Source organism: Acipenser ruthenus, chromosome 28, assembly GCF_902713425.1.
Source record: "Acipenser ruthenus chromosome 28, fAciRut3.2 maternal haplotype, whole genome shotgun sequence".
NCBI lineage: Eukaryota > Metazoa > Chordata > Actinopteri > Acipenseriformes > Acipenseridae > Acipenser > Acipenser ruthenus.
In genome coordinates, this window is record NC_081216.1 from 6,416,781 (window position 1) to 6,443,370 (window position 26,590).

A 26,590-nucleotide genomic window follows, 5' to 3' on the forward strand; every position below is an offset into this window, starting at 1 on the left:
TCGCAAGTGAGCTTGTATTTTATGATGAGTGGACTGGGCGTTTACTAGGGCTGTAACAAAGGGTATATTTTGACCTTAGAAGATTCGGGACACATTACTAATTTGCATAATTTACTGGTGACGTCACCATAGCTACTAGTTTATATTTGATTGAAAATCGTATTATTTTACAGGTAATCCATATCAATGGAATAAAACATTCACATGTAGTCTAAAAATACATTATATAGAACAGTAATTGTGTTTTTATAATTTAAATAAAAATACATGTTATGTACACGTAATTGATGCTGCTTGAGAGATATGCAGTAAGCCTGCATTGCAGCAGCACCTGTTTGCGGCCAATAAAAAAACTGCAGCTGACTTAGGCAAAACAAAGCTTAATTCCAAGCAGGTTATCAGTCACATTTTACTACTACTACAAATAATAACTTGCTTGTCAAGTGACCCCGGAGATTGGTTGTGCCTCCATGATACAAAAACAGTCGCTTGCACAGTTTGCGTTAAACCTTTTTTTTTTTTTGGTCGTCTGGGCATTTAACAAAAAAATCCCAAACAGCAGAGGGTTTTCAAGACATTTCTTTCTACAGCTTACGCTGTACAACGCTTTACTGTTAAGATGGCAAATGAAGAAATTAAAGTTCTGCCTCTGGATAACATGAGCTGGAGGGGGTAGACGGTGCTCAGTTTTCGAAATTAAATATATATTTTGTATGTTTCAAACATATTCTACCATAGCACTTCCCTTACAATGTCTTGTACACTAGGTATTCAGTATATATTTTACTGAAGCAATATACCCCCCCCCCCCCAGTGCTTTGGCATATTCTACCCTGCTCCAATGCATGGCAAAGGTGTAAGAGTATCTACTTATAATGATTTGGTACTGGATTTCAATACAACAACTTTTGTTTAAGTAATATGCATTACACAAATCAAAAGATCGAATTTTGCATGTGAGTGACATTTAATGTGTGATTTATAGTATTCACACATTTCAAACAGTTTCTGTTAACAGAAAAAATTAAAATAAACACAGTGCGTGCATGCCGCCTGACGAACACACAGTTAATTCTAAATAAAACAAACAAAACACTTTACAAAAGAAAACGGCATGGTGGCCAAAATAGTTCAAACAAAACAAGTACTGTGCTGGGCGAAATCCAGCATGAGTAGCAATTGTATTTTTATATCGTACTTCTTACGTTCCTCCTCTCTGAACAACCAACCCTGATGATCAGCTGATCCGCTCTTCATATATCATGGCCATGACGCTCGACCAATTGTGTGCCGCCCCCTGGGAGCTCCCGTCCACGGTCGGCTGTGGAATAGCCTGGACTCGAACTTGCGATGTCCAGACTATAGAGTGCATCCTGCACTTCCACGTGGAGCGCCTTTACTGGATACGCCACTCGGGAGCCCCGTCAGTTAGTTTATTAACATGCACTTGCCTATTGCTTTTCTCTTATTCTGTTCATTGTATTATGATGAAGGTGCATCATGCCAAAAAGTAATAAATACATTTGTATGTATTGATTCATAACGTGATTGGCCTTGGCATATTGTGTCCAGTGGTAAACTCTGTCTTGAGAACACTTTACTTGCTTCCCGAGGGATGTTCTCTTACCCAGAGACTATTGTATAAGCAAAATGCTCATCTGATTTTACATAATATTTTAGATGTAATAATCTCTTTTTAAATAGTGTAACACGACAGTTTTCCCTTCACTTTGTCTATTTTTAAATGTAGTATTTATTATTATTATTTCAGTAGCCTAAATCAAAGCTGTTAATAATAATTATCCTGGCAATTAAGCTGCAAGTCTATCCTCAGCCATCTGGATGAGCTAAACTGCAGCCTACTCAACAATAAGCGCTTGTTTTGCCTCATAAAGAATGTTTACTGGCAAGGAAGTGTCGTCATTTGCAAGACTGGCTAATGAAGTGAGCAAGGACAGGAAATTAAAAAAAATTTGGATGATCTGAGAAATGAATCATACATTCCAGCAAAAATCAAAACACATGAAATAAAAAAAATTGAATTGGGTGTTGTTCTGAACAAAAACAAAGCATCATATATTACTATAGGGGAAGGGCATCTCAGATGGCTTGTAAACAAATGAGTAATGGAACTGAATTGTGACAATCACAGAATACTGCCGTGTGCCAAACGTGAAGACGCTAGCGTCTAAGTGTCCTTTGTCAAATTGGTCCAGGTGGCATCTATCCTAGATACATAAATTCCTCTCTACTCTGGATTAGAACATTAGTCTAAAAGGACTTCCAATTGATTTTTTACCAAAGGCTGAACACTTTTTTAAAAATTATTATTTATCCCGTTATGTGAACATGACAATTATAGTCTATAAAAGAAAAAAAGAGACATTTGTAAAAAGCAAATATGTATTTTTATTTATTTAAAAAAATAAAAAAAAACAGGGGCTTCATAATCAATAGGTTAGCTTTTCTTTCTGATTGAGAAAAGCAGATTTTTAACAAAACAAAAAAAGAAACATTTACAGAGTATCAAAACAAAAACAACACCAACTGCCTCTGGTGCAGTTGAAAACCATGAGCCAGCAGCACTGAGTGGGGAACACAGGTGCACAAGAGAGGAAACAAAAACTTTCAGGCATCAGAGAATTACACCGAATCCAACGGCCAGTATTGCACCGTACTTGAGTCCTGATCTTATTTTAACTTGGGCCACAGCATGTTTCAAAGGAAGCAGGGTTGGCTGCCAGTTATTAAACAGACATAAGAAAATGTAGGAATGAGGAGGCCATTTGGCCCATTTATTCTTGTCCGGTTCCTATTAGCTGATTGATCTCAAAACTACAAGATCTTAAGAAAATCCACAAACAAAAGGAGGCCATTCGGTCCACTCATGACACAAGGAGTGGAGGCAGTTATCAGTCACCCAATAGCTGCTTCTGCTAATTAACACTAATACTCTTTCATGCTCTAGTTCTGTCATCCGTAACTATTAAATACTCAATAGTGCTGAATTTAGAAATGCTAAAAGAAACTCATAAATTCAATGACATGTAGACATTGAGAAAGACTTCTAGATGGGATATTTGTGAGTTAATTTATTAGGTTTCTTTCAGTATGTCTAGAATAATCTTGTTCTGCCAAAAATGTAACTATGTTGCATACTTAATTTCAGTCTATTGGAATGCAACATCAATAGTACCTACCTTTGAGGAATGTCACCTGATCTCTTTAACATTAGAATTTTCTATATGCCTCATAAATGCCTGAATAACCATATTTAGTAAGGATACATATATTTGAACAATGCTTGTTATTTTAGATCAAATTTAGATAACAATATTGTGCAAAAAAGTATTCTCCAGTTCCAGCATACAACATAGAAGTCACAAGCAAGGGGGAGGCTGTGTGGTCCAGTGGTTAAAGAAAAGGGCTTGTAACCAGGAGGTCCCCGGTTCAAATCCCACCTCAGCCACAGACTCACTGTGTGACCCTGAGCAAATCACTTAACCTCCTTTTGCTCCGTCTTTCGGGTGTGACATAGTTGTAAGTGACTCTGCAGCTGATGCATAGTTCACACACCCTAGGCTCTGTAAGTCTCCTTGGATAAAGGTGTCTGCTAAATAAACAAATAATAAAATAACTAGTATAAGGGGGTACTGTGTTTTAAGTGCTGCCCATTATGTGAGACAGGTCTTTATTCCTCAATCTTTGTAAACTGAACACATTAATTAATACAACTTGCTTGAACACTTTAGGCTTGCTGGGACTGAATATGAAACTGCCATTCAGGTATTTATCCTTATTACTCTCTTTATCTGTATCTGTGTCAAGAACTTTTCTTTGAGGGGCAGATATTACAAAGGGGCAGATATTACAAAGGGGCAGGTCCAGTTACAGATCTCCAGCTACAGCTACAAAAATACCTTCTAAATCCTTCCTGTACTCCCAGCTCTCCTTCACAAACCATCACTGTATCCCTTTCCAATAGACAGAGTCATCCTATTCTGTGCCAACTCATCCCACCTGCCTAATACGCTGCCTTTTCTTTAGGGTAACCCCCCCGCAGATTCACTGTATTTCACTTTAGAACCCTCACTAGAAGTTCCCTATTGTCTTTTTTTTGCTCCCACTCGTGCATTTCAGCATGATGCTGGACTCCACTGTGTTTTCTTTGGCTACAATTTTTAAAACCATCAGTGTAATATTCTGATGTCATTCAGGGCTCAGTTTGGATAACTACCACAAAAAATACTGTTCATACCATTGGTGCTCCTCACAGAGCAGAGCTGTTAACATACAACTGACCAGCTGTATGCTAACAGTAAACAGGTTCACTCAATAGTGTATGCAATTCAAACCACCCTTATGTCTGTATAAATACATTATCACTGGAATGCATGTGATTTTTCATTTTATAAACAAAATTATGCAAAGCTTAGTAGATCTGGTTCTCTGTCCCTCCAACTTCAGACTGTGGGTGATCAGATCGAAACTCACTGCTTTGGCAATGACAGGGTAAATGAATCTGCCTTACACAGCATAACACTACATGCATGCATAGTACTTGGTATTCAAAATAAATATTCCACTTGAAAAACGTCACAGGCGAGGAGCAGTATTCAAATTATCGCTATTCCAAACATAAAAAAACATTATTCTGAATACCTGCTGTAGGCTCTAAACAAAGCCCAAAACTAGTTTTGAATACTTCCATCTGAATATTTAACAGGGGCGGATGCTGAGCGCTAACCACTAGTAAGAGCCTTAACCACTCTGCAAAAGAGCCAGGTTGCATTGCTGGTTATAGAGTTTGTAACATCATCTAGCCAACAGGGGTCAGAATCTCTAACGGCCAGTGCATCACACAACACTGCCTGTTCCACTCGTATACACTGAATAATAATGGGCTCTTAAATGATTATTCAGAACATCTATTTTGGACACCCGGATTTATAAATGATTGAAAACAGTGTTTGTGAAGCTCTTTCTCTATTATTGTAACATAGTGCTCTGAGCCCCAATGGACTGTATTCCAATACCTTATTACACTGTTCAAGAACACAATGTGATTGTGCAGACATTGTCCTTCATCTTCTACACGTTTCAAACCATTTACAATTTCATTAGGAACTGAAAATCATAAAAGCAAAATAACTAAAATAGTACTTGCATGTATAAAAATGGTACAATATTTTGCATGCAGTTTTGGGGAACAGGCTCTTTTCAGGTTACAGTAAAATTACCTATTTCCCCACCTGTTTTCTGGCAGTTACCTTTTCGATTTCTACATTTGTGAGATTTTGTTATGTAAGACATCATTTCTGTTTCTCATTCCGTAGGTAATTTGGCAATGTGTGAATGTATTTACATTTCAAGTTGGTCGTACATGATGTATATTTCAAACATGCAAGTGTCCATAAAACATGCATACCGTGTAACAGTAAAAGCATAACCGAAAAGCACAACTGGAACTTGTCATACCGCAATATTTGCTATATTAAAAGAAAAACTAAAACAAAAAAACAAAACAATAGTTGCTTCTTGCCCAGGCTTGCAGCTGCATCTCTTTAGATTGTTACCCCCAGTGTTCTGGTGCTCTTCCCTGTGCTGTTAATTTGTGCTGTCTCTAGTGTGGGTGTGCTTGGTCGGTCTGCCTGTCATCTGCCCCTACAGTTACTCGGGCTGTTCGTTCATCTCCATGTCAGACACCAGGATGTTCTTCTCGGCTGCCTCGGTGGGGGTGGAGGTGGTGCAGCTGTAGCGTGCGCTCTCGAAGGCCTCACGGCCCCGGCCTGCTCTCTTTCGGTACAGGTAGATGATGGCTGCCATGAACAAGCACAGTGCCACCGTTGCCATGACTACCCCAACAATCACTGTGGTATTGTCCTGGACCACTGGAGCGAGAAATAAAAGAAACAATTATACCACATTCGAAACCAATAGATTTACTGTCAAAAATCATCACAGAATAACTGGAAGATACACAGGGGGTAACCACAGGGTCATGTCGCTTCTAACTTATTTTACAGGAAGACTAACTTCACTAGTCTCATTGAAAGAGATGCGTTGAGTATTTTATGCCATAGTTAATCTAATAAACAGTATCAAATACAACTTGACATAGATGTTAGTATTGGATTTACTGGTCTGCTATTTTGTGAGGAGTTATATCCTAGACCTGTGAATAGAGCAGCAGTGTTGAAAGAGTTAAAGGAAGAAAATGAACTACTTTTCCCACCACCAGAAGAATATAAAAACTGAAATACCAAAATAAAACGTTCCATTGTTTGATGTACAATAGCAATACTTCCTTCTATACTTGGGAATTATGAACTGGTTTAGCATATAACAGATCACTTTAATTGAACAGATTAAACAGAAAACCACACACACAGGGGACTCATATCTCAAAAATAGATTTATACTTACAGGATTTGGAATAGCTGGTATCTATAACTGTAAAAAGAAAAGAAAACAATTGTAATACACACCACACATGCAGACAGGACCATGTTTAAATATCATTCATTGCTAGTGCATATACCTGTATCCCCCCCTAAAGTAGCTTCAGCTGCGAAGTTACAAGTGTATGCCTTCCCCACGAAACACACTCCTCAATACATCACTCTGAACTAAATGCATCCACCACTACTGGCTCCAGACTATACTGTCCCATAAAAATAACAACTAATGAAGAACCTACAGAAATGGTTATACAATGCATTTACCAGTTTACTATGGTTCGTTTTACCATACCTATCTGTGCTTTACAATACTTATGCCTATGCTAAATATTAGTTGTTTCTGAGCTACTTTTACAACATGGATTGGAGCAGGTGTGACTTTAGTTCTATAAACAACATGCTTGATAGCAGCCCTGGAGACTACAGGTATCTGTTAGGTGGATACCTCGTGGCATCTTGCAGATGATGCCTCGTGTGACGTTGGTGCAGGAGCCCAGTCCCCAGACCCCGTTGTTGCTCTGGACCCAGAAGCAGGTGTTCGGGCTCAGCATGCTATGGTGGGAGTCCTGCTGGCCCCAGTTTGAGTACTCTACCACAGAGCTGTCTGGCCACACCAGGCTGCCCTCTGCAAGAAACACAGGCAAAGCATGTATCTAGTACCCTGGGCACACGGTCATTATATATCTATTTAAGCAATAAGCCCCTCAAGGCACAGTGGACTGTTTGAGTGTTTAGAAGTAATAGAAGTATGGTAATGCCTGATCTGGAGGGACTTCGATACAATTCTTTCTCAAAATCACTCTAAAATGAATGTTCTATTGATCCTGCATAGTTTAATCTATTCATTTTTTTTAATGTATACATTTGTTATTTCTCTGTGACAGTAATGACTCAAATATACAACTACAGTATTTACTACAGTAGTGTAGCGCTGTGGGCTGCTCAACTATAAATTCCTCTTGCATCGAGATGATCACGTCGCAAATTTTGGTTTCAAAATGTAGTATTCTCATAACATGGGATATTTCAATTAGAAAAAGGTTTTGCATTGCTTAAAAATACAATTGTATTTGAATAAATGGGACAAAAAAGGATGGAGTTATATTTGTTTGAACATAATGAGAGGAGGCTATTAGGCCATTCGGCCCATCTGTGCTCATCCGGTTCCTAGAAGCTGGCTGATCTAAAAAAATTGTCAAGTTGGGTCTTAAAGGATCCAAGTGAATCTGCCTCAACAACACGACAAGGTAGCCCATTCCATACCCTCACCACTCTGTGTCTGAAGAAGTGTCTTCTACCCTCTGACCTAAGTCTATCGCCACTTTTCCAACTGTGCCCTCTGGTCCTGGTTTCTTTGCTGCTTAATTTTGTCAACTCTGTTTAGTACTGTAAAGACTTCAGTCATGTCCCCTTTTGTTCCAGGCTAAATAGGTCCTTCCTTTTTTACTAGACAGGTGAGTTAGACAAAATAAACACTATTTGGGGAATTCCTCCCCTTGTGTTTTATTTTTAATTTGCCTTGCTGTGTGAAGCAACTTTCAAGTACGTCTGCCATGTTTTTAAATGTATTCACCTAAAGGAATGTGGAGAGCTTTTGTAAACTATGAGAATATATTGTGCCAGGGATTAGGGATCGGTTTCCCAGACAACCAGACAGCAGGAAATTGTTTCCAATTCAAGTGTAATTGCAATTGCCCACTGAAACTTCCTGGTTAGGTCTGTTTTATCATAGAACTAGTCTAGAAAGTGTTAGGTGAATATTTGTAGAGGTTCTGGAGATTTATTATGGCTGCTCAGGGAATTTTCTTGTTATTCAATTTTCTACACATACACTCTAGGGACCTTTTACCTAAATGCTGAGAAAACTTACTCCATAACAAAAACTCACAATAATGTATACAGACTACATACAGTAACAGTAAGCAGTGATATAGTAATAATATAAGGAATAATGTACACCCAACTGTACATAAGGCTGTAAATCTATCAAGGGTTTCTGGTGACATAAATCATGAGAGGTCTATCTCAGAAAGCTGAGATACAATTACAGCCTTATATGCACAGTTTTGGTGTATGTTATTTGTTATAATACATGGTGACATAACAGCCAGAAATTGCAGTGTTTATTTTTAACAGTTCAAGAAGTGTGGAGAATAACATTGTAAAACAGAATACAAAAGAAATGTAAAACAAGTTTATTTTTAGCATAGAATTTTAAACATCTATATTTTATTTACATTTTTTCTCTCACCTTTAGGGTTAAAGGTCATCCCCAGCCAGGCCCCACTGGACTGCCACTCATAGTCCTGGATATGCTCCCACACAAACAAGTTCTCAGTTTCATCCATGATGGACCGTGGCTCCCACTGTGCGCAGAGAGAGACCATGACAGAGCAGAGAGGTCAGTGACGACACTTAGTTCTTGGGAAAATGATCACATTATACTCCCAATTCTATTGGAGATTAATCTCGGTCTAAAGCGAACCTTTGTCCCATACGGAAAACAACCTTAAATTTCTCTTAAATGTTAATATGTGCAGTAAAACAGCCTTTTATTATTCTGCTTTGTAGCATGATCTGCTTATAGCTTTAAATGGAGACAGCAGCAGAGGTGACAAAGTCTTGATTACAATTTGTGTTTTGTATCCTATGTTTGGTCGACTTTACTTTGTTTTGAAAAGTATTTTGTTTATAAAACTTTGTAAAAACATATAAAGTTTCTCAAATCCCTTTCCCTCACCCCAGCCTGCCTGACCGGTTACACACATAGCGACATAAAATTACAACAACAAAAAAAAAAAGAAATTGGATACTTTAATCTTTGTTTTTTCTCTGTTGCTGTCTGGCTTTATTACCAAGAAGATCTAACCGGGATGTGTTACTGTAGACAATGTGCTGATGTACATGTGGTCAAGCCGGTACATAGAAACATTTACTATCATTAGCAGTATTTATCAGTGAACCATTTTGGGCAACAAGGCTTTTAAAATATACTGCACAACAGGACACATTAAAATACAGGTAATACAATCCTATATTGTTCTGAATAGATATGCAACCTATAATAATAATTATTAATATATTATTAATATATTAGAGGAATAATAATATTATTCCTCTAACAATACCTCCTCGACACTTCTTGGCTGCCTCCGTGGGGGTGGTGCGGGACTCCAGGTGGAAGGAGTAGCAGGAATCTCGGAATGGGACCCAGCTGGAGTCCTTGAGGGAATGCGGGCATTCTCCAGACGAACTCCATTTGTGGGACTTGGCTGGCTCTGATGATAAAACGATCATCATTTTAACCAACCTTGTCTTTAACCAAGCATATGTTTTTACAATCAGTGAGCCCAAATTAGTAGATATGTCATATATTTAGGGCTTATGATTTTCAGTGTTTTAACCTGACTTTTCCACTCCGCTTTAAGAATTCAATTGATACCTGTTAAGCCATTTTTTAAATTTGCCAAGCCTTAATTTTTTATTAACAAGCAGAATGTACAAATGAGAATGCAACATGTTAATAAAAGACTAATCTTTATTAAAGCTAGAATGAAAAATAAAGTATTGTATGCTGGACACACTTTATTACAATCGTTCTGTACTTACATTCATAAAAAGGAGTTGCTCCTGCTTTGAAATGAAAAAGTAAGACTTACGATTTAAAAGCCTATTTAGTTGTTTCACAGAAAAAAATCTGTAAATTAAATCAAATTTGCTATTAATACATTTCTCAGTTGTGATTGAGATACATGAATGGCTTAACAGCTATCAATCTAATTCTTAAAGGAGAGTACAAAAGTCGGCCAAACCAAAAATCAGAAGCCCTAAATATACCCCCTAATCTACATTAATGATTTAGATTCTAGTATAGTAAGCAAACTTGTTTAATTTGCAGACGACACAAAAATAGGAGAAGTGGCAAACACTGTTGCAGCAGCAAAGGTCATTCAAAATGATCTAGACAGCATTCAGAACTGGGCAGACACATGGCAAATTACATTTAATAGAGAACGTAAGGTTCTGCACGCAGGCAATAAAAATGTGCATTATAAATATCATATGGGAGATACTGAAATTGAAGAAGGAATCTATGAAAAAGACCTAGGAGTTTATGTTGACTTGGAAATGTCTTCATCTAGACAATGTGGGCAAGCTATAAAAAAGGCCAACAAGATGCTTGGATATATTGTGAAAAGCGTTGAATTTAAATCAAGGGAAGTAATGTTAAAACTTTACAATGCATTAGTAAGACCTCATCTAGAATATTGTGTTCTGTTCTGGTCACTTCGTTACAAAAAGGATATTGCTGCTCTAGAAAGAGTGCAAAGAACAGCAACCAGAATTATCCCGGGTTTAAAAGGTATGTTGTATGCAGACAGGCTAAAAGAATTGAATCTGTTCAGTCTTGAACAAAGAAGACTACACGGTGATCTGATTCAAGCATTCAAAATCCTAAAAGGTATTGACAATGTCAACCCAGGGGACTTTTTCGACCTGAAAAAAGAAACAAGGACCAGGGGTCACAAATGGAGATTAGATAAAGGGGCATTCAGAACAGAAAATAGGAGGCACTTTTTTACACAGAGAATTGTGATGGTCTGGAACTAACTCCCCAGTAATGTTGTTGAAGCTGACACCCTGGGATCCTTCAAGAAACTGCTTGATGAAATTCTGGGATAATAAGCTACTAACAACCAAACGAGCAAGATGGGCCGAATGGCCTCCTCTCGTTTGTAAACGTTCTTATGTTCTTATATATTGCAACTGGTTCCCCAGTAATACCTGTGTTTATCAGGCAGATGGCGCCCTGCAGCTTGGTCTGGCAGGAGATTGTGTTCCACAGCCCATCCACACCCATGTAGCCGCAGCCGGAGGTCCTGGCTGGCTCGCCGTCCTGCCAGCTGCTGTAGGTCACCCGATTCTCCCCCAGCCACGAGAAGCTCCAACCCTGAGCAGACAAAGGAGGAAAGAGGGACAATGTATTACTTTCAATTGATAAAACATTTGTACTTGGATCACAAATGCTGGTTAGTCTTCAGTTCAATGCTCCCACTTTTTTTTTTTGTTTTTGTAATAAAACATTGATAACACATACGGTAACCCCCACCACCACATCTTTAAATAAAACTAAGAGAATTCAGCATCATACAAAATCACCTTGACCTACATCTTCAGTATGTACTGCATATAAAAATGTAAATGTACATATGTATGTGGTATGGTTGGACAGACACCCAGTATTTTAATACTGCTTAAGTATGTCCTTTATTAAAAATGTACAGGCAATGTGGGTTAGTTAATAAGTTAGACACTTTTTTATTCACAAAATAACTGTATTTTAGGTACAGAAGAGGCAACAAGGCACATAAATTCACTGATGTTAGGCATCCTTTTAGTTAAAAGCCACTCAAAAGCTATGGCAGTCAATGCAGTATCTGGAGGGCAGAGCGGCTTCTTACCCTGTCCTTGTAAAGCCCAATCCAGAGCGGCTTGTCCAGGCCGTTGATGAGCTGGGTGAGGTAGGCCTGCTGGTATGAATCATAGATGCTGACCAGCGAGGCGTTGCGAGACTCACACAGCAGCACAGCCTCCTCCCAGCTCAGCGGCTTCTTCACGATGCGGTATGTGTGATTTCGGTAATGCAGGGGGGAGCTGGGGGGAGGGGGAAAGGCATCCACAGAGGCTGGGATGATATACTGATCTGCAAACACAGCAATCTGTTAGTCAGACATGCAACAAGATATCTGACCCATGGCACAGCCCATTAACCCACTCTAGCACACTTAATCCACTGATATGAAATACAGCACTGAAACCTGGCACCTTGCATGGGAGTGGGGCTGTCACGGCCGGTTACAGGGCATCCACCATACTTCTGAACTGGTCGAAGTGGCTTTTCAACCACATTGATTGTATAAAATCTATATTTAACATTGCTTTATTGTAATCAAATGTATAAAGTGAAATCAAATATTTTACACAGTAAGCTTTGAGATATCTAGCATTGAATAACTTTTTCATATTCAGTGGTCCAGAATGAATATTTTCCTAATTTTGGAATCGATCTTGCATTAAATGGACTGTAGAGAAAACTACCTTTGATTATTATTATTATTATTATTTGTTTATTTAGCAGACGCCTTTATCCAAGGCGACTTACAGAGACTAGGGTGTGTGAACTATGCATCAGCTGCAGTCACTTACAATTACGTCTCACCCGAAAGACGGAGCACAAGGAGGTTAAGTGACTTTGCTCAGGGTCACACAATGAGTCAGTGGCTGAGGTGGGATTTGAACCGGGTACCTCCTGGTTACAAGCCCTTTTCTTTAACCACTGAACCACACAGCCTCCTCCGATAAAGCCCTTCTGGTCGTGATGAATAATTTTATTGATAACCTTTTGAAGTCTAGCTGTTAAAATATTTGATAGAATTTTGCAATCCATTTGGATAAGTGAGATTGGACAATAGCTGCTACACTGTGAAGGGTCTTTATCTTGTTTTAGAATGATACCTATATATGCTAGTTGCATAGATTTAGGCAGTTCCTTATTTAAAAAGGCATAGTTGAAAACATCTAGAAGAAACAGGGTTAATAGATCTGCCTGTCAGTCATGGCAGTGACACGGAGAGGTGGGGAAGAGGGTGTGTTGGCTTTCCCTCTCTCTGAGTGGCTGAGAGGTGGGCCTTGGGAGATTGCTCAGCCCATAAGGACTGCGCTTGGTTGTGCATTTGGGTGGCCGTGTTTGGGAATATACAGTGACGCTGGCAGAAGACGCCAGTTTAAAACAAGGACCAGGCAAGCGCGGCTGAGGGAGAGAGTCTGCCTTAAAATAATTTAAAAAGTAAAATGAATAATTACGTACCCGAGGGGACATGTGTAGTTATACAGGGAACTCTGGCCACCCCAGTGTATAGAAATAGCTGAGCGTAGGTCGGAGGCCCATACTGACCGGCTTAGCGGCAGTAGGGGCACTGCGTAAGCAGCACTTTTTGTTGGGTTTTTCGAGAAAACCCAATAGAGCTCAACCAAGTGTGTGTAAAGTGCCACACGATCCAGGACTTGCTTCAACGAGTAAGTCTGTTAGAAATGGAGCTGGAGGAAATGAGACAGCAACAGGAGCTTGAGGAGCTGACACACCCACAATTCATGGAAGTCTGCACCACTAGCAGACTGAAAGCCACCAGGGAGATGGAAGAGAGTCGAAACAGCTGGGTTCAGATAGGCAGAAGCAGGGAATAAAAGAAACTTCGTCAAACACAACCACCAGAAATCCAAACATCCAACAAATTTGAGCCACTTCAACATTTAGATGCCCAAAACCAACATCAAGAGAATGAAAGGAACAACATCCAGGACCCTATAAACAGTGCTGGCCAGGCAGCAAAAAGAAGGGAGGTCATGATTGTTGGGGACTCGATACTGAGAAACACAGCAAGTTCAGTTCGCAGTTTGGACCCCCTTACTACAACAGTGTGCTGCCTTCCAGGAGCCTCTGTCAAGCACATCACTGACAATGTGGACAGGCTCCTAGAACGAACAGGAGACAACCCAGTAGTAGTCGTCCACATCGGTACAAATAACATTGGAAGAGACAGGCCAAGATCCCTACAAAACAAATCCAGAGAGCTAGGAAGGAAATTAAAAGACAAGACCAAAACTGTGGTATTTTCTGGACATATGGACAGCTGGAAATACAAAATCAAAATACATGGCTGAAATCGTGGTGCACACAGGAAGGCTTCACCTTTCTTGAACATTGGAGCACATTCTACAACAAGGACTATCTATATAGGTGGGACGGACTGCACTAAAACAGAAAGGGAACCAATCTACTTGGAGAAAGGATCCTTGAGGAGGTCCAGAAGCATTTAAACTAGAAAGGAAGGGGGGAGAAAACACAAAAACAGAAGGGAGACCACATCAAAACAAGGGTAACAACTCAGGTAAGACAACTATTAAATGTATTTATCTTAATGCTAGAAGTATCAGAAACAAAATGTTAGAACTTGAAGCTACTGCACTAACAAGTAACTACGATGTGACAGGTGTTACAGAAACTTGGTTGTCTGAGAGTGATGGAGACGAACATAATATTAGTGGGTACACACTGTATAGGAAAGACAGGCAGGACAGAAGAGGTGGAGGGGTAGCGCTATACATAAGAAATAGTCTTGAAGCCCAGGTGTTAAATCTGGACAAAGAAAACAACACCGAATCAATATGGGTCAGAATAATGGACAAAAATTCAAAGGGCATAATAATAGGAGCATGCTATAGACTGCCAAATTCAGACGCCGAGCAAAATAATCTGTTATACAATGACATTAGAAATGCGTGTAGAAAAGGAGAAGCCATACTAATGGGAGAACCCAGTGGGGAGCACGACGGACGAAATTGAAATGGTGGAAATGACAAATGACTGCTTCCTAATGCAATTTGTCAAGGAACCGACTAGAGTGGAGGCATGCCTTGATTTAGTCTTTTCAAATAACGAAGACAGAATAACTAAAACAGAGGTCAGAGAGCCATTGGCAAACTCAGACCATAACATGGTCTCATTTGAAGTGTTTTTTAAAACCCCAAATGTAATGACTAAAGCTAAGGTTTACAATTTTAGAAAAGCAAACTATGAAGGTATGAAAAAGAGACTAACAGAAGTAGATTGGAGTAAAATAGAGAAAACATCCACAGAAAAAGGATGGCTGTTTTTTAAAAATGTAGTGCTAGAGGCGCAAAACAATTACATCCCAAAAGTAGACAAATCTAAATCTAAAACAAAATGGCCAAAATGGTTTAATAGATCAATTAAAAAAATATTCAGCGAAAAAAGGCACTTTTTAGAGTGTTTAAAGAGTGTTTTATTGCATGCAGGCAATAAAAATGTGCATTATAAATATCATATGGGAGATACTGAAACTGAAGAAGGGAACTATAAAAAAGACCTAGAAGAAGAAATGTCTTCATCTAGACAATGTGGGGAAGCTATAAAAAAGGCCAACCCCACCTCCCATGTCTCTCTGTATTGCTTAAGCAGAGGTTACCCACACACATGACACGAGCACCCTGCCACAATAATCAATTCACAAATCAGAAACTTAAAACCATGTATTATTTAATTCTACAAGTGATTAAGTGACACCAGCGTGGAACATTTGCTATAAAGACACAAATACAATATCACAAAATCATTCATTCAAAACAAACAAGGCAGCATGTCGTGGCAAGAAATTGGCAGTTGTACACCCATTAAAAGAGATGAAACTTTGCCTTATTTAGCTGAAAGAAGGAAACATGGCCAACAATAGTTTGTTCACAGCGCTGCCTGCCATTTTATTGACTCCTTGCCTCGTTTGTTTACCGTCGCATATATTATCAGATTCAACTAAAGCCATTATTGAAAAATCACACAAATTCTAACTACTCAAAATCCAGTAGGTGCCTCACCAAGCTATGTTTACCATAGCAACGCCTTCAAAAAAGGACCCCAGCGTGGTTAGTTTCCTTGGTAACAAGCAGGTTTGTCCTTCACGCAGCAGTACGGCAGCACTACATTGTTCTAGCTTTCTGGCATTGTGCTTTCGTTGTACTTTACACTTTTCTCTATTAAATGTCATCCATTAAAAGTAATCATTATCCATCGTTTTGCACCCTACTACACAACAGACTTTATAGGTGCAAGTGTCTTAGTTGTACCAGATCTTCCAGTGTAGTCTCACAAGCATAGCCTGGTATACAAGAATGCATGGCCAGTCAAGTTGTTCCATCAGTGTGAGTGAAACTACTATGCACAATTTGAAAATATTACAGTATATCTTGAAGGTCTGACAATAGACTATACATTGCGCACAGAAACATGCTGTAGGACAAGCTTACTTTTATATTTCTGGCAGATGAAGCCATTTTTTTCCTGTGCACAGTTCCTGTCATCCCAGTGGCCTGTGTAGTGTGGGGGTGCTCCGTGCCAAATCACAGCGCAGTTCATCTTTAGAAAACAAGAGACATACAGGTGTAACAGGAAGCTGGGTTTCACACCCCCAGCCCTGCCTGCCTGCCCTCATCTTCCAATCTGTTTCTCATGTATTAATACTGTTATAATTGCTTGTGTGTTTATAACAAGTGGCAGCAGAGCAGGCATAGTGAACCTTCACAAATGACTCCGTCACCAGTCTCCCTTTCCATTGAACCCTCTCTTATAACTGCTAGCAAATGTGCCAAGGGCTCATTGAGACATTTGTGGGTTTGGTCATGTAGAATACACTGCTGTCCACTGAAAGCTGTTGGCACCATCTTTAAAAAAGTTTCCCATAGTAAAAGCATAGCAATGTCTTATAAAACATAGTGAAAGCACAGTTAAGCATTGTAAAGCCCAGAGATGTATGAGAAAACATTTAAAAAAATACATGGCAAACCACAGTAAACTATCGTGAATGCAAAGCATATCCATGAGAAAAGCATAGGAAAACTAAAAAAGAAATATTGCAGTAAAACTTTTATAAGGGCACCAAACTTATTTAACTTGTGGACTAAGGCTGATTTTAACCTTCAGAGGTGAACGGCTACGTTATGAATCCACTGAGTTAACTAGTCCCCTTCTTAGTTTTTTGGTCACAATTATAAACGTAAAACAAACAAAAAAAAAACAGATATATAATTGTTGTATTCATATTTTTTTTCATGTATCGTAAAAGTGATATTTTCTAAATAAATAGTGACAAAACAAATTCCAGTGCCTGAAGTAGAGGCAGCTTGCACAATCACTACAGTGCCTGAAGTACAGGCAGCTAGCACAATCACTCCAGTCTTATCAAATGCGTATTACCATCACTGCGTAGATCTAATGTGTTCCTATATGAAAGAGGCACACATTATTTAAAAAATGTATTTGATTTGGAATGGTATTTTTTCATACCATGTATAAACAATAAAAGTGGTGAGCGTATCTCCCAGAAGCTGGACGCATTGGCTCGCATTTGAGTACCAATCACTGCTTTTCCTATGACTCTTTTTAATAGCGACTAAATTCCTTCTTGCAACACCGGAAATATATACCATTAAAAAACAAAGTCACCTTTACCATAATGTGTGTGTTTTTCATATAGGAAAGAATAATACAAATGATAGTAATATATATTGGACACGATTTACTGGAGTTGTTTTGTTGGCACCATGTACTTCAACAGTGACCCAACCATAGCATGACTATACTCCTTACGGCAGTTGTTTTTGTGCTCATGTTGTCCCGGTGTCCTGAAGGTTTGCCAGGGGCCCAGTTGACGTATTTCAAAGGCTCCTCAGTCCACTGGAAATCCTGTTTGGAATCCTGAAGGCCGATCCACAAGTCGAAGGTCACGTTCGGAAGGAGGGTTGTGATAAAAGCTGTCAGGGAAAAAAAAACACTCAATAATTGTTTTGCCAAACCAATCATAGACATGCAAGGATTTCTGTATTTGTACATCAGTGAAACAACAGGTTTTATAACCTAAATATGATTGAACCCCAGGCTCTAATATTTGGTATCAGGAATTTAGACTAGTTTTCCAAGACAGACAGTGCACAGTAATCAAGGCCAATGGAGGACAAAGCAATCAGTTTCCAAAGCAAACAGAAATGAAATGTGATAATGGTCCACACTATGATGAATACCAGTTAGTTATGATCACTGGGGCATGTTGGATACAGTACCTTGCTCCAGGTGATTGGAGATGGTGGCCAGTGTGCTTTCCTGTCTCTCACATGCTCCCTTTGCTGCCAGCCACGTGGCTCTATCATTCCTATTCCACCCGTAGATCTTGAAACACTGTGGGGACAAAAGACTGGTTCAAATCAGGACTTCCATCATGCAGGAGGACCCATCATGCATTCCCCGAGGGTATAAAGGACTGCACGCACAGAACTCAGCGCCATTTTTCCTTCAAGTCTGATGAAATCATGGATACAGCACCTTGAAGATTAATGGTTAATGGAGAAACTCACCTCTATGCCTGTGTTGTAAGGGTTGACTCGGAAGCTGCCCTTAACAATTTAGTTCCGGGCTTCCGAGTGGCGCATCCAGTAAAGGCGCTCCACTTTAGTTCCAAAACCAGGGTTTTGAGGATCCACGACATTCAGTCTGTAGAACCTAGTAAAGGTATGGGGAGTAGCCCACACCGCTGCATTGCAAATGTCTTTGACAGATGCACCCTGGAATAAAGCCCACGAAGTTGCCATGTCCCTGGTGGAGTGGAAGTAAGCTTATCTGGAGGGGGCAAGTTGGTCCTAACTGTATCTGCTATCCATTTGGACAGCCTTTGTTTAGACAGGGATTGACCATTCAGACTGCCTCCAACTTTTCATCCTGTCAATGTAATACACTAATGCCTGCACAGGACAGAGAGTATGGAGCTGCTGCTCTCTAGTATGGAGCGTAACTTTTGTCCTGGTTTCTGCAGCAATTAAGCAGGCTTTCTCAATTGAGAATGCCTGCATCAAGAAAGACGCTTTGAGCGATAATTTCAGCTCAGCTGAATGCAAGGGCTCAAATGGAGGCTTCATGTGCTTCAACTCTAATAAAAATACTTCAACACTGATTTTTTTTTATTTTTTTTTATTTGGAATTTTATTTATTCTGGATTTAAATATTAGTAATGCTAGTGTGTGTTTTAGGATCTCATGCTATCAAACCTGCACTGAAATATTCAATCTCAAAACTTTATAAAAATAACTATCAAAATATCAACACCTAAAGAAAGATTTAACATCATGCCTGTACACAATGCCTGTACCTTGTATTCAGCCAATCACCCCTCTACAACACCTGACTCTAAATTACTTACTTCATATCTAGAATGAAACAATTACCCTATCAACAAGTAAGAAACGTACTTAAAATACTACAAATAAAATTAAATGTGACATTAAAAATCTCTTTGGGACATGCATTTGTAACTCCTTAATCTTGGAGAATGCATTAGTTACACCACCTGTCTTGTTTATTGAAATCTTTGGCTGATGAGTTCAAATAACAAGACACGAGATCTAACTAATGCATCCTCCTTGAAACAGTTTTAAAAAAATCTATATATAGAAAATATGGACTATTAATAAACTGGCCTGCACTGTACACCAAGGTTAACACATATAAGTAGCCTGTATTTTTTTTTTTTAAAGGTTGAAATGTCTAAACTCAAACCTATAACACTCCTATAATGGACAATACCTAGCTGCTCTGGAGCCTGTGCTGTACCTTATTGATGAAGGGAATCCAGCCCTTTGAGCAGCCTCCAGGGCTGGGTGTCGGTGCTGGAGGCAGGGGGCTAATCTGGCTGCTGGTGTTGGTCCGTTTGCAGATGAACGGTAAATCAGTGAAGCACTTCTGGTCACCCCATTCCTCTGTGAGAAAGACACCAGACAGATCTGTGCTGTTATGTTAGCTGCTGTTACTGTAACCTTGCTATAGAATATTAGGTAAGTTGCCCCCCTTTTAGGAAAATAAACCGAAGAGTCTTTAATCGCCATTTTCCACAGTAGCACAATGAATGACTACAAGCAGGGGAACAAATAAAGTTATATAATTATAAAATGCCAATAAATGCTAAAGTAATACAATCAAACTGCTGGAGCTATCAACAGTAGTGATTAAAAATTATGATGTAACTGTGTGAACAGGATGGCTTTGCAGGGGTGACGTCAGACCAGAAACACAGACTCAACTCCAGGAGTAGCGGGGCAAAACTGAAATGCTACGGCGTTGTTATTTTATTAAATAATAAAACAAAAGATTTAAACAAACACAAAACACCAAACAAAAAGGCACATTGGCCAAACAAACAGTACCAAAACAAGTATCGTGCTGGTTCAGCCAGCACGTATAGCAATTTTTTTCTTTAGCTTAGTTTTTACCTCCTAACTCCTCACTCGTTCTCCACTCTCGAACATTCTTCCCCGAACAAAGAAAGCTGCAGGCTTTTATATTCTGGCCGAGGGGTTAACTAGCTATTAAATATCTAATTACCCCTCGTCCATAGTCTGCACGAGTTTAATAAGGATACTAAATAATCAGTAGCTGATCAGTCACACATCCTCACGAGGGTCTAAAATCAAAAATACAAAACAGTAACAAATAATGGTGGCGGTTTTACATCCGCGCCACAAACAATAATAACACAAATAATAATAAAACAGTGCACATATATATAGGGGTGGGAAACTCCACCACAAACTGGTATAATGGAAACTTGGCTCACTAAGTTTAGAGCTGTACATAAGAGACGGATACTAAGTACTGTGCAGATGCTCTGATTTTCCCCAAGTATTTTCCTTCAACATTGTTTTTTGTTGGAAAGTACTCAATTAAACAGAAAAAATCCTGTTAAAATGTGTACTGCAGTTGGTGCCATAAACCAGCATAAACAGGCTGCAAAACTAGCAAATGCTGCTGATTGGTCAAATACACCTTAAGAGCTAATCACTGACAATTATCTACCGATGTCGGAGATATATTTGTTTATTGATTTTAACCAAGACAGTACAAACATTGAAACACTGGAAACATTGGAACCATTGGACTTGAAGTATATTGGAAACGTAAGATAGTATCTTGTAACAGATTGGTTTACAGCTGACTCTGAAGGAATGACACAAGCTGGGGGGAGTTGCCGACACCCATGGATGGCTGAGGAAATCTAAAGGGATCCAGACTGCATATATAGCTAAACAGAAACATGCCACTTTGATGTTTAAAGATGTACAGTGCTGCATGCACAAAAATTGAGTATTTAAGTACCAAATGGTATTCCAATACCAAGTAAAAATACCTACTATTCAGGATCAATCTATAAGGCAAAATATTAATAACACAATTAATGTTGTGCCCCACTGGAATTACCACTAGGGATGTCACGGTATAACATTTTGACAGTATGGTACTGTAAAAAAAATATACCACGGTTATCGTCGTACCACGGTATAATGTCATTTTTTTGTAATCCGCTTTTAAATCGCTATTTAAAGAAATGCACTCGTCAAGTCATTTTTTAACAAGAAAAATAACTTTAATTTAAAGTTTTAAAACAAATACAACACACTGGTACTACAGTTCTATCAGGCACTGCCTAAACGGAAGTAGTGTTCACTCCAGCACACACAGGCTCAGCAAAATAATGCTGCTTTTTTATTTCAAATTACTGTGCAGAAACACCAAAATATTAACATTTTCTGGGCTGTCTGAAATGATAGGGGGTAAGGATGTGACCCCTGCAACTGAATACCCTCTTCATCTTTAGCACTTTGGACGGCATCCTATTAGTTAAGAGAAGCAAAGTGTTACCTAGCAATAGCCAATCGAGTGCGTTTTAAGACATGCCGCGTCCGCCCACTGATCTCTCAGCAGAGTGCAAAACTTAATGGACTGCATGTAAACAGCAACAAACACAAAGGAAAGAAGAAAAGTTAAGGTGGGTTGACACCGTTGCCAAGTTAAGCAGCATCTAGGGCACTTATTTATTTATTTATTTTTAAATGGGAATAAAATTGTATTAATTTTTGAATACATAAAACCAAAATCCCTACAACACTATCAAATCGAGGAGACGGCAACATCTTTACAATACCATTTAAAATAAAAAAATACAAATGCCTGTAGCATCTTAGACTTAGTTATATAGTATTAAATAGACTTTTTGATTGTCTGCATTGGTGTGTGCTTACTGCGTTTCTCTTGACCAATACGATAGATAATAGCTACTGTTACTTCTTTGGTTTGGTAAATTAATAGGAAGGCAGTGATGAAAAGTTACACTGCCTTGTTCTTGCTGATATTTTCGAGTATTTGTGTTTCATTTACTGAGAATCATGTTTGCTGGCGATCACTGTTTAATAGGGTGGTTTATATTAAATATGACGTCACTTAATAGCCTACTCGGATAATCTCATGCAGTTTTCAGAACTTGAGATGTCTGTGTTCATTAGTTAGTTCTAATGAACACAGTGGCTCACCGATGGACAAATGGTGAATAAAAAAACACACCCATATCACCTTAAACCGTGTGAACTCGGTAATCATGGTTTAGAAAAATGGTTGCAGTTTCAAAACCGTGGCAGTTTATACCGCTGTTTACTGTAAAACCAGTATACCATGACATCCCTAATTACCACAAAACTAATTCTGTTTCTATTTATCAACAGTATTTATCTATTTATCAAGAATGTATATTTTGTTATCTATATATCAATCAATGTTTCTGTTTAAATGGGGCTGCCTGCTCTAGCTTCCTTACCACTTTTGGGCATCATGTACACACACTTCTTCTCTCTGGAGACAGGACGAGGCTTTTCTTGTGCCCAGGACACAAAGTTCAGAATAGACCGGTCAGACCACCTTAAATAGAGACACACATAGGTCACTACCTTAAATGAAGAGGAGGATACATAGAGAGAAGTCGAGGGATGCGGCCACTGTCTATAGTGAAGTACTTTGAGAGCTTCTCCTCACAGCTCAATTCTGCCCTGAACACTCCCTGTACTACTCTGTCCTGAACACTCCCTGCACTACTCTGCTCTGAACACTCCCTGCACTACTCTGCCCTGAACACTCCCGGCACTACTCTGCCCTGAACACTCCCTGCACTACTCTGCCCTGAACACTCCCTGCACTACTCTGCTCTGAACACTCCCTGCACTACTCTGCCCTGAACACTCCCTGCACTACTCTGCCCTGAACACTCCCTGCACTACTCTGCCCTGAACACTCCCTGCACTACTCTGCTCTGAACACTCCCTGCACTACTCTGCCCTGAACACTCCCGGCACTACTCTGCCCTGAACACTCCCGGCACTACTCTGCTCTGAACACTCCCTGCACTACTCTGCTCTGAACACTCCCTGCCCTACTCTGTCCTGAACACTCTCTGCACTACTCTGCTCTGAACACTCCCTGCACTACTCTGCTCTGAACACTCCCTGCACTACTCTGCTCTGAACACTCCCGGCACTACTCTGCCCTGAACACTCCCGGCACTACTCTGCCCTGAACACTCCCGGCACTACTCTGCCCTGAACACTCCCGGCACTACTCTGCTCTGAACACTCCCTGCACTACTCTGCTCTGAACACTCCCTGCCCTACTCTGTCCTGAACACTCTCTGCACTACTCTGCTCTGAACACTCCCTGCACTACTCTGCTCTGAACACTCCCTGCACTACTCTGCTCTGAACACTCCCGGCACTACTCTGCCCTAAACACTCCCGGCACTACTCTGCCCTGAACACTCCCGGCACTACTCTGCTCTGAACACTCCCTGCACTACTCTGCTCTGAACACTCCCTGCCCTACTCTATCCTGAACACTCTCTGCACTACTCTGCTCTGAACACTCCCTGCACTACTCTGCTCTGAACACTCTCTGCACTACTCTGCTCTGAACACTCCCGGCACTACTCTGCCCTGAACACTCCCGGCACTACTCTGCTCTGAACACTCCCTGCACTACTCTGCTCTGAACACTCCCTGCCCTACTCTATCCTGAACACTCTCTGCACTACTCTGCTCTGAACACTCCCTGCACTACTCTGCTCTGAACACTCCCTGCACTACTCTGCCCTGAACACTCCCTGCACTACTCTGCTCTGAACACTCCCTGCACTACTCTGCCCTGAACACTCCCTGCACTACTCTGCTCTGAACGCTCCCTGCACTACTCTGCTCTGAACACTCCCTGCACTACTCTGCTCTGAACACTCCCTGCACTACTCTGCTCTGAACACTCTCTGCACTACTCTGCTCTGAACACTCCCGGCACTACTCTGCCCTGAACACTCCCGGCACTACTCTGCTCTGAACACTCCCTGCACTACTCTGCTCTGAACACTCCCTGCCCTACTCTATCCTGAACACTCTCTGCACTACTCTGCTCTGAACACTCCCTGCACTACTCTGCTCTGAACACTCCCTGCACTACTCTGCCCTGAACACTCCCTGCACTACTCTGCTCTGAACACTCCCTGCACTACTCTGCCCTGAACACTCCCTGCACTACTCTGCTCTGAACACTCCCTGCCCTACTCTATCCTGAACACTCTCTGCACTACTCTGCTCTGAACACTCCCTGCCCTACTCTATCCTGAACACTCTCTGCACTACTCTGCTCTGAACACTCCCTGCACTACTCTGCTCTGAACACTCCCGGCACTACTCTGCCCTGAACACTCCCTGCACTACTCTGCTCTGAACACTCCCTGCACTACTCTGCCCTGAACACTCCCTGCACTACTCTGCTCTGAACGCTCCCTGCACTACTCTGCTCTGAACACTCCCTGCACTACTCTGCTCTGAACACTCCCTGCACTACTCTGCCCTGAACACTCCCTGCACTACTCTGCCCTGGGCCTCAATCACACAAACTGTGTTGAACTGTGTGGTGGTTTTGTGACATATGTTCACATTGATGAAGTACAACAGTTTGTTAAAATAACTTTAGACTGAAATTCAATTAGCGAAACCAAAAATAACAATTGTGCTGCCCATTAAAACTTGAACCTTTGTGGAATACCATGTTGTATAAACCAGTGTTAGGGGGAAGAGGGGGCAAAGCATGACATAACTTTCTGAAAGCTACAGGTCACATTTTCTTGTGATGGCAGTACCACATGACTTTCATTATGAAACTTGGTTGTTAATAAGGTCCCCTAAATCACAATGGCCTCAATTCTACAACTGTATGAAACAGAGTGAAAGCAACAGGATGGAAAACATAAACTACTAAAGGGACTTGCATTTAATGTAGATAAGAACTTGTACTGAGCTTTCCAATTTGTTTTGAACATTCTGATTTAGTTATGTCACATTACAAATCAATTATCCTCTTGTAGCCAGCAAGACAAGCTTCAAAACACCAGACTAAATATACTGTAGTGGTTCTCATAATCTAGCCTGTGGCCCTTGCTGACCCAAGGTGCGGCCCCCTGCTGTCCCCACATGAGCTCCCCCATCCCCCCTCCCCTTGTTTACCAAAGCAGTAGTGTAGCAGGAGCAGTAGCAGCTCTCAGTATCACTGCAATAGGAATGTGTAAAACCCTGTAATGTTAACTGTTTGGGCGAAAGAAGAGATTATAGTATCACCCTGTGTCCCCCAGCTTTTTTGTCTAGTTTTTGTCATATTGTCTAGCGAGGACCACTAACAAATATCCCTGTTTCACTTCTGAATTGTCATTTATATGTTCATGGATTGCAACCACAACTGCACTTCCGTCCATCTGAAACCACATGCTTCGCAATCACTTCACAAGGTGAGGTTGACTGTCACTTTTCTATTCGACAAGTTGGTGATAACTCTAGTAAATTACGATGGTACTACATTTGGACCGTGAACTTTCAAGTTTTATGACAATTGGATTAGTGGTACTCCAGATATATGTAACAGTCTGTGAAGTGAGACACACTTACATATATGACTGCCTCCACTATATCCCCTTCACAGGGATTTCATTCCCACTGGGGGATAAAGATGTGACTGGATCTATCATGTTTAAATGAATACATGAGAATAGGTCACCTGAAGCGGCCATCGTTTTCATAGGTGTGCATCCCAATCCACCAGTGCTGGTTTTGAGCTTTGGTTTGCTGGCATGAAAAAATAAAACAAGGTCAGTCAGAATTTAAGATATGCACGCATGTAAAACTAGACTGCTTTTTAGGTTTGCAGACTCGCAATTGTGATCACTTTTCTCTGGTGTCAGAGCTGCTCTTACATGAGATTAATTGTCTACATTAAGCAAGGTGAAATGAAATAGGAATGGATTTGTTGTGTATTTTAATAGATGTACTTTTACACGGTACTGTTCTATCCTAACTCAAAACCAGGTGCTGTATCTTGCACCACTTCTTTTTCTGTTCAGTTCAATGGGCCAGATTCACGAAGAATGTACTCGAATGCTAGCTTATCACTGCTAGTGTAATGTGACATTTCCACAGAGTGCACCTCATTTGTAGTGTCTGCTTTGTAGTGGGGTATGGAATGGGTTACCTACTCATGTTCTTAGTGTCATAGTTGACAACTGAGATATTAGTACTCAAGACTGCATCGTGCAAAGGGCAGTACTAAGGACATTACCAGCCATCAACAGGATGTCATATATACAAATAAATCCTTA

General features: G+C 40.3%; 1 protein-coding gene across 1 annotated transcript in view; it reads right to left on the bottom strand.

Moving 5' to 3' along the window:
• Positions 1 to 2,444: 2,444 nt before the first annotated feature.
• The window catches only part of LOC117435168 (C-type mannose receptor 2-like), an 87,421-nt gene continuing 63,275 nt past the window's right edge, over positions 2,445 to 26,590 (bottom strand). Inside the window, 13 exon segments of the mRNA XM_059003240.1 lie at positions 2,445 to 5,891; positions 6,427 to 6,453; positions 6,907 to 7,086; positions 8,713 to 8,821; positions 9,585 to 9,739; positions 11,247 to 11,412; positions 11,924 to 12,165; positions 16,341 to 16,449; positions 17,680 to 17,843; positions 18,150 to 18,264; positions 19,690 to 19,835; positions 22,721 to 22,821; positions 25,993 to 26,060. Of these exon segments, the coding sequence (XP_058859223.1) occupies positions 5,671 to 5,891; positions 6,427 to 6,453; positions 6,907 to 7,086; positions 8,713 to 8,821; positions 9,585 to 9,739; positions 11,247 to 11,412; positions 11,924 to 12,165; positions 16,341 to 16,449; positions 17,680 to 17,843; positions 18,150 to 18,264; positions 19,690 to 19,835; positions 22,721 to 22,821; positions 25,993 to 26,060 (1,803 nt within the window). The 3' untranslated portion in view covers positions 2,445 to 5,670.